General features: G+C 33.2%; 1 protein-coding gene across 1 annotated transcript; it reads left to right on the forward strand.

Moving 5' to 3' along the window:
• The first annotated feature begins 309 nt into the window (after window positions 1-309).
• LOC100812155 (pentatricopeptide repeat-containing protein At5g15010, mitochondrial) lies at window positions 310-3,066 on the forward strand. The gene has a single exon (XM_014771737.3). The coding sequence runs from the start codon at window positions 732-734 to the stop codon at window positions 2,550-2,552; it is 1,821 nt and encodes a 606-aa protein (XP_014627223.1). The 5' UTR covers window positions 310-731; the 3' UTR covers window positions 2,553-3,066.
• Window positions 3,067-10,169: the final 7,103 nt, after the last annotated feature.

Below are 10,169 nucleotides of genomic sequence, written 5' to 3' on the forward strand. Positions count from 1 at the left end.
CTTGAATGATATGCTACTCCCAGTCATGGTTGCGAGGCAGTGGTCTTTGTGGGACAGGAAATTGATGGATTAATTTCTACTTTAAGAAAGAAAATGTAAATACAATTTTAATAGAGAAAATCGTTATTTTATTTCTTAATGTAAAATTTTTATTCTCAACTCAGCAAAAATTAATTCACCTTAAGATTAGTTTAGATAAGGTTTAATTTTCCATAAAGTAAATTTTACATTGTTGTTGAAACTAGTTTTTGAAATATCTGTGAAAAGTGAAAATTAAATATAGAGATAGCGGGGTTGCAGGGAGGAAAAGAGGGGTAGAGGACTAGAGATGAAGGTAGAGGTAATCTTGGAATTTTGAAAAGTCCATAATAAATAGGGAGTGTTAAGAGTAAAAAGATGATGTAGATAGCATTTCCGTAGACGTTAACACAAAGAGCTTCTCAACGATGTGGCCCAGTATTGATCATCAGAAGAGTCATGTTTGCTCTCCAGTTCCCTCTCTGTAGGTAGGAGTTCTTTTCTCTCAAACATTCCATAAAACCCATGATTTTTGTGGACACCACGTTATACTGCTTTCAATTTACGAGTTACCTTGGCTTTGAGTTTCTTTCAGTCATTTTCACAAACACCTTTCGCTCAGCGTTAAAGAACCGAAGAATTTTGGGTTATTTTATTTTGGCGCTCTGTCCAATTTCGATAGACTGAAGTGTGCATTGCTGATTTATCAAATCATGATCAGAATCAGATTTAACTTAACTCTTTTCTCTGTTGAGCTATCACGCATCAGCCATAGCTCACTCACTGTTACTCATAGTCATAAAGTTGAGCACCCCCTTATGAGTGCTACTTTCAATTTCTTTAAGCCTTTTAGCTCTGAAACTTTTTTAGCACCACCAAAATTTGGTTTCTCAGTCAAGCATTTTTCTACTTCTTCAACCAGAAACCTTGGGGCTTCAACTGATGCCCCTGCACATGAGGCCTTGAGTCATGATGATGATGATGATAATGATGATGGGGATGATGATGATCATGACAAGAACAAAGATACCCATTGTAGTCAGTTACGTTTTAGGGATGATAGACTTTCCCAAGATGTTAAAACCATTTTGGATATAATGCATGAAATGGGTTCTGGACCATCTCAAACTAAGCAGAAGCTTGAGCATTGCAGTGTTGACCTATCAGCAAAGCTGGTTGTGGAGGTCCTTTTGAGAACTCGCAATGATTGGGAGGCGGCTTTCACTTTTTTCTTGTGGGCTGGCAAGCAACCGGGGTATGCTCATTCGATTCGCGAGTACCATTCTATGATCTCCATCCTTGGCAAAATGAGGAAGTTTGATACTGCTTGGAACTTAATTGAGGAAATGAGAAGAGGTAGAACTGGTCCATCTCTTGTCACTCCCCAAACACTGTTGATTATGATCAGGAAATACTGTGCTGTACATGATGTTGCAAGGGCTATCAATACTTTCTATGCTTATAAACAGTTTAACTTTCAAGTTGGGCTAGAGGAATTTCATAGCCTTCTTTCTGCCCTTTGTCGGTATAAGAATGTGCAAGATGCTGAGCACTTACTGTTCTGCAACAAAAATTTATTCCCATTAGATACCAAAAGCTTTAACATCATTCTGAATGGATGGTGTAATTTGATTGTAAGCACTAGTCATGCAGAAAGAATATGGCATGAGATGAGCAAGCGAAGAATCCAACACGATGTTGTCTCCTATGGAAGTATCATATCTTGCTATTCAAAATCTTCTAAACTTTACAAGGTGCTCAGGATGTTTGATGAAATGAAGAAAAGGAAGATCACTCCAGATAGGAAGGTTTATAATGCAGTCATTTATGCCCTAGCAAAGGGCAGGCTTGTGAAAGAAGCTGTCAATCTCATTGGAACATTGGAAGACAATGATGTTACTCCAAATGTTGTAACTTACAACTCCCTGATCAAACCTCTCTGCAAAGCCGGCAAAGTTGATGAAGCTAAACAACTTTTTTATGAGATTTTGAAACGGCATCTGTCCCCAACAATTCAAACTTTTCATGCTTTCTTCCGTATATTACGGACCAAGGAAGAAGTATTTGAGCTCTTGGACAAAATGAAAGAGCTGGGATGCTACCCAACCATTGAGACTTATATAATGTTGATGAGAAAGTTTTGCCGCTGGCGCCAGCTTGATGATGTATTTAAGATGTGGGATGCAATGAGGGAAGATGGGATAGGCCATGATCGTAGTTCATATATAGTGCTGATTCATGGGCTGTTTCTAAATGGAAAGCTGGAGGAAGCGCACACATATTATGCAGAGATGCAAGAGAAAGGCTTCCTACCTGAACCGAAGACAGAAGAAATGCTTCAAGCATGGGTTTCCGGGAAACAGGCAACAGAGGGTCAGGAGACAAATTTAGAACCTAATCAACTGGAAAATGATACTCTTAAAAAGAAAGTAAAGGCCATACCGAGTAAATTTGACAGGGAAAAAGCCTTTCTTCGTGAACCTGAGACCAGAAGAGTAACAAGAGAACGGGGTTTTTCTTTCTGGGAGCAGTAAATCCTTATTTGATGAGAGGTCCAATGACACTTTAATACTTTATCTATGAAGAAGATGACGCTTGTTGGTCAGTATATTTTTTAAATTTAGTTGTGTACCCCAAACAAGTGGATAGCATACTCTTTTCTTGATGTATAGCCAGACTTCAACTTCCTTATCATAAGCAAGAGCTGCAAGGTTAGTGCAATTAATAAACAACCTGAGTTTGTTAATTGTTATAGAATTGGAGACTTTTGAGTTAAAACTTATAGTGATCTAAATGTCATTGCTCCTTTACTACCGGTTAACCTTGGTGAATGTTGTAATACTGGAGCTGAACTCAGGTGCTTCTATGTATCTTCACGAGATCGGTATAAATTCCACAAGTGGATGTAGAAACTCAAACCACTGACTGCTGTTATCGCTTTGATTGCTGAGAAAAATGTGAATTGATAGTTGCTTGCGGTGTTATTGATAGAATCTACTCTAGAAGTAAAATTAATAGACATATGAAGTTAACATACATTGAGGAAGAAATTAATTGCCTTATCTATGAAGCTGCATGAAATTCTAACTATTCACCTTGAGTTGGGCATCCATTAGTTTTTTTTTTATGCTGTAGTGCATAATGCAACATCTTTTATTTTCATGCCTTTGGTCCTAGGACATAATATCTAGTATGACCTCTGGATTTTGTAGTTAGCCCTTTTGGTCTTTGGGTTGTTAACACTGGCATATTCAGAAATTTTTTCTAGTGGGAGCAATTTTTTTAAAATATTTTCATAGAAGAAAAATATTACAAATTTTACGGAATATACAATGTGTAGGTAAAAAAAAAATCTAAAATACTTATGTTTTTACAAATTATAATTACTCTTTACATATTTTCATATTTTAAAAATATTGTATAATTTTTTTATTGTCAATACTATAAAAAAATTAAAAAGATAAAATGATAAAATTAATATCAATTTATTCTCTCTTTTATCTTTTATAACATTTTACATTAATTTAAAGAAAAAATGTTTTATGGGGACAAAACTAATTTTTTATGGCGACAGAAAATAAATGTTATTATATATATCGATGTAAAAAAAAATTATTGTGGGTGAAATTACCCCCACACCCAACAATGTGGATCCGCCACTGGTTGTTAGAGTCCCTGCAAACATGCTATTTTGGCCTAGAACCATAATTCATACCATCGAGATTCTGGAGACTATTTGATCCTGGAACTGATGACTCAGGCTTCTTTGCTTGAACTTTAGCCTATACCTACACCCCATACCAGGTCTTAAAAGAGTGTCACGATTGTTAATCAGGTTAGCTGGATAGCTGATTACATAAAACACCATGGAGGTGAGGCCTGAGGGTCATTTTGATGCCCTTTTTGTGCTAAGTTTTTGTTTTGGATCCAGCAGTAAGAGTAAATTAGTAATGCCATTGCTATCTAAACAACTTTTGTATTTAAATTTTTTCACAATGGCTATTTTTGAATCCAGGTAACGTGATTTAACATTTTTCTGTTAAACCTTTAGATGGAGGAAACTCTGCTGTTGGATGGGCTGGCTTGCAAGTATTTGGAGTGCAGGAAAGAGAGTTTAGTAAGGAGTATGAGTGAGCTTACAGTAAGGAATCTGTAATTTTTATTGCTAAGTTGATTCTTTTCAAAATGGTTTCTGAAACAATTTGTGGATTATAGCCGTATTTAGTCTAGTGGTTCTTGCACTTGCTAGATCATGCAAGTTTTCTAAATTTGATTGTATTTTTTTTTTTAATGGTTTGTTCAAATGCGTTGAGCCATTGACTTCTAAACGTAACTATTGTTTGCTGTGCAAGGAATAAAGAGGCGTATTTCTGTTATATGTGTATGGCATTATTTTCATCAATTATCCAGTGGTCGTAGCTGGCCTTTTGACTTTTCTCCTCCTTCAACTTTTTTCACGTGCCCCATTTGAAATTATGATTATTACCATTTACCTTTAAAGCAATGATTATAAATATTATATACATTTTTTTAATGTCATCTTGTGTTCCTATGGAATTCGTTCTAGGCTCAGTATGTTTCATTGTAATGCAACTTGCGGAATGCTTCGATATTTCAAGGAGTGGTCAAGGTCTTTTCTTCCCAAGATTTTTATGCTTGCAAGTATTCAATTTTAGTGATACAGTTGGTGTATGTGACACCCGTTGCTCAATTTCTGGTTACTGTTTCTTCCTTGGTTTTCCCCTTCGTAGTGCACAAAGAAGCAACACACTATATCTTGTTCATCTTCCAAAGTTGAGGATCGTGCCTTAGGATCTTCCAACTTCGGTTTTGCCCGACCCCACAAAAGGTTAGGCAAATTTGGGTGAGTTTAAAAGAGACCGGCTTAATTTTTTAAAATCCTAATCCATTCATATCATATTTTATTGGATTAGAGAAAATCCATAAAATAACTCACCACACTTTTTTTTATTTCTAATTTACGTATACATTTTTAAAATAAATCATATATCATGTTATCAATTATATTTTAATTCAAATAATATATAAAATTTAATTAATAACAAAGAACTTAAAAAAATAAAATATTAAGAATTAAATTATATTTTTAACTAAACATATAGTTTTAAGTTTATTATTTAATTATTATTATAATTTAAATTATTTAACTATTAAAGTTGGGCCAAGGTTGGATAATACCCACAGGTTTATATTTACTTACCATACAAAATACTAACCCAACTTTTCACAAACAAAATAAACCTTTAAATAAATTATCACCTACTCCATTACAAGTCACAAACTGGCATGGTGTGCATCACCATTCACCAAACATATACCAGGCTCTAACTTGTAAGGGAATATTACCTGAATCACATTCAATCCAACTAACTCACTTTGATGATTTAGCTCACTAATAAAGTAATAATTAGTTGTCCCAAAATTAGTTAAATTTAATTATTTAATAACAGAGTTGATATAAAATTCAGTCCTTAAAAGTAATATCTTCTTTACCTTTAGTTCCTTAAAAGTGTTGCTACATACAATATGCTTCTCAAATATTGTGTTATCTTAATAATATTTGTCTTTTTAAAGATTAATTAGTTCTCAAAAGTGTAAATTCTTAATTGAATAGTTAATAATAGTTAATTAATTAGTTAATTAAACTCATAGTTAATTATTGATGAGTTGTCCTTTTACTGTTATTTATGTTTCATTCTCAACCAAATATAAATACATGTAATAAACAACTCTTTGTAAGTTTCAATTGATCAATTTAAGCTCATCTTCTTCAATCATTTGTTTTCCCTATTCATCTATGTTGAAACTCTCCCTATTATGAAGATTCATAGTTTTTTTATGGGACTAGAGTTCATCAGATGAAGAGCTTTGCTACGTAACTCTGATCCAAATCTTTCTTATTCAATTGATTTTATTTTTCTTTCTAACGATTCTTGCATCATCATGAGTATAGATAATGATCAAACCCTAAATGTTCATAGCCTTATTATCTTCATTCTACCGAGAGTCCAGCTATTGCTCTCGTTTCACCAGTTCTAGATCCCACAAACTACAATTCATGGAGTAGATCAATGCTCATAGTATTGACTGTGAACAACAAGGTTGAATTTGTTGATGGAAGTCTTTTGCAACCTATGATGAATAGTTCTTTGTTTCGTGCATGAAAGTGCAACAATATGGTGGCTTCTTGGTTAGCTCACTCAATTTTGATCTTCGTTCGAAAAAGCATTCTAAGGATGGACAAAACAATAGATATATGGAAAGATTTAAAAGCATGATACTCACAAGGTGATTTGTTGCGGATTTATGATTTACAACTAGAGGTCCCAACAATAAAGCAAGGTGATTCTTTTGTAACGGAATAATTTACAAAATTACTAATAATTTGGAAAAACTTGAGAATTATAGACTAGATCCAATTTGTAGTTGTTCAACAAAGTGCTCATGTGATGCTCTTACTAGTGTTATGGATAAAAAAAAACACAAGATCAAGTAAAAGTTTTTGCATGGATTAAATTATCAATATAGCAATGTTAGATCAAATTCTTGATGATGGATCCTTTGCCAACAATAGCCAAAGTGTTTTCATATGTAGTGCAACAAGAATGTCATATTTTTAATTGTAATCTCATTGGAAATTTGAGTTTTGAAACTAAGAATACTATGATAAATGTTGCAAGTTCAACTTTGACTTGACCATGTAGTTATTGTGGTAAATATGAACATACTGTTGAACATGCTGTCGAAAGAATGGATTTTCTTCTTCTAGAAGTGGTAGAGGCAAAGGAATGCTAGGTCAAGGAAATTACAATAATAATAAAGGAAATTACAATACCAAGTTGTGTAGTTATTGTGGTAAGGATTGACATATTATTCACGATTGTTACCGAAAGCATGATTTTCTTCCTAGACACAAATTCTATAATAATTAAAGAGTCACAATCACTAGCAAGATGTAGAATCATGACCAACAAAAAGAGTAGATTTGTCAGCAGAATAATAAATTTGTCAACAAAAGAACCAGATGCAACTTATATTAGAGCACTTCAATATTACATCTCTCATGTCAGGTCCTACTACAACAACTACCACTGCAAATGACATTCAAAACGATGCTGACAATGCGAGAGTTGATTGAGCTGAAGGACCATTCATTGCACTAGATGATAATATTTAGCATCATGTTTATTTTGATTTTATTAGTTACATAGCTACACGCCATGGAATTTTTGTTGGTACTATTTAAGTTGTGAATCTACACTTTTTGAGTTATGAAAATGCATTTTTACAAGTAATTAACAAATTAAGTATTCGAATTTATGGATATATTATATATCTTACTGGGTTTGAATGTAATTAAGAATTTTTTATTCTTAATTATTAAGCAGATTAAATAGGTTAAATATTTATTAATTACCAAAAATTGAACAAATTAGGTAGTAGAATTTAATTTAGTGAGTAGAATTGTGACTATTTTTTTATTCTTTTAGTGACCGAAACAACCACTACTTTTGTTTTCTTATGAATTTAGTATTTACAATCATTTATATATTTTAGTGACCGAAACTCTTCAATTGCTTCAAAGCCACCGAAACAACGACCGACATTATTATCAGAAAGTATCATTTAAAATATCATAAATTAAATGTAGCGACCATATTAGAGACAAAAACTCCAACGACTGATATATCTCGATCGCTACACAGCCACCGAAACAGCTACCAACATTAAAAAAAAATTTAAATAAACCTTACTAACCAAATTAGAGACAGACAGTTTCGATGGTTGAGTTGGTCTCTTGACAATAAAATAACCAAATCACCATAGGAGTTTTTATTGGCGATTGAATGTATCGGTCATGAGACAACGACCGACACATATTTCGTCGTTGATCTAAATATAGTGACTGATATGACTATAAATCGGTTGCTAAAGCACATTTTTCTAGTAGTGTTGCAAAAATCAATTTATAATAGGGGTTTAAGACAACAACAATCAATAACAATATGTTCAAAATGTCGGGATCTCTTGAATACTTCATGTATTTTGTTTTCATCTTTTCAGCCATTGACTTTATACCCACGTCCTTAGACTTACATGCTTCATTGATCTTTCATCCAATTCTAAAGGCCTAACATGTGCATATTAGCGGTCACATAAGATGAACCAAAAAGACACACGATAGCTTCATAAAAACACTTAGAAAATGGTAACATTGAGAGTGCATAGTCCCAATCTTGACAAGTAGGTGCACTTTTCACCTTTCCCTTCTTCAACTCATTAGCATACTTGCCATCTTAAAACTCAAGTTCTAAAAATGCTTCTTGATGTTTTAAAGTTGCCTCTAACATCAAGTATGTTGAATTCCACCTGGTTTTAACATCTAAGCATACAAAATCTGTGTTTACTATTCATATGTTCAACACAATCCTTAAATGTGGCCAATCTAGAAAGAGAAGATCTTATGTACTTCACTGCAGCCCAAATTCTCAAATAGAGGTATCAATTTTTTCTAGACCCTCATTTACAATCAAGTTTAGAATATGCACACAACAATGCATGTAAATGTAGTCTCCATTCAAAACAAACCTATTCCAAGACATTAGCCTCTTTTTGAGATGTTGAATCCCAACACTCATTGACAAGGCATTATCAATGATAAGACTTAATGTCATGTAGCCCCCAACTATTCAAGAATCCCTCCCAAAACTTGGCCATAACCTTTCTTGAATGGCCTGTGACTTGGCAAAAATTTAAAATCTTGTTGCTTAGCTTCCAATTATTATCAATAAAATGGGCAATCAAACACATGTACCTAAGATTTTGATTAGAAATCCAAGTGTCGGTTGTAAGCCACACTCTTTGACAATGTTGGGAAATAAAACTCTTCAACTTGATCTTCTCCATATCCCATAATGTGAGGATGTCACAAATTAATGTAGCACATGAGATGACATTAAATTTTGGTTGTAAGATGCTTAAAAACTTTATGAAAGCCTCATGCTCCACTAGTCAGAAAGGAAGCTTCATTACTATAAACATCTTTACTAGTTCCCTTTGACATCTTTATTGGTCAAATTTGACCCTCAGACCAATGAGGGGGAAGAACTCACATGGCCTTCCACATTTTTTGTTGTTGAAGTTGAACTTTACCCCCTATCATAGCACCTCTTTGAATGGGCTAGCAAAGAACTTGTCCCATTATCGCACTTGATTGAGCTTTGACAATGGTTACATGTAGCTCTCTTATATTCTAACTCAGGGTCTGGAGTAAAGTGATCCCAAACTCTAGACCGATTTTTTCTACATCTTTGGGTGCAAGGTTGTAAGTCATTAGCAATGTTTGAGGCAGTAGGTGGAGGGGTCGAATGCTCAGCCATCTCTGAAGCTAGAAGGTCATCATGATCGTCCATTTTGATTCTTTATTTGCTTAAAAATTAAGATATAAAATTAGTGTATAGCTTTACAATATTTAACTTAAGAAGTGAAAAATGATAACAATAAAAAATAAAGAACAATCAAAAGCATGATAAAAAGATTATATGAAGAAGTTTAGAGATGACCAAGAAGCATTGTTTATAAACAAGAAGTTATGAGAACATCAAATTGTATTTAATTTAGGATATAGTAGCTGAATTTTGTGTCATCAAACGAAGTGATGGGCAACTTAAAACTTCCTTATGCTCTTATCAATCAAGGTATTAAACTAATACAATTTTTATGAATATGTATATTTAGATAGGTTAATTTCTTATTAATAATCAGATCGTTGTTTTATGATTTGGGATATGATTAATTTCTTGCTTGGCGTTGCACTATAAGGATACTGGTATGTAAATACTTGTAATTTTGTGATTTTGTTGCTTAGAGTTCTCTCTCTCTCTCTCTCTCTCTCTCTATATATATATATATATATATATATATATATATATATATATATATATATATATATATATATTTCAGTCAATGGCCACAACAATCCATTGCAACAATTTCAAACCCTTGTGACAAATTAATTCCTTCAACAATTTCATTTAATCGTCAACATTTAACACTCAATACAACCTCTAAGAAATTTAAATACCGCCAAGTTGCTTTAAATAAATGTATATTTCTTACATTATATTTCC

The sequence above is a fragment of the Glycine max genome, chromosome 19 (assembly GCF_000004515.6).
Source record: "Glycine max cultivar Williams 82 chromosome 19, Glycine_max_v4.0, whole genome shotgun sequence".
NCBI classification, from domain to species: domain Eukaryota; kingdom Viridiplantae; phylum Streptophyta; class Magnoliopsida; order Fabales; family Fabaceae; genus Glycine; species Glycine max.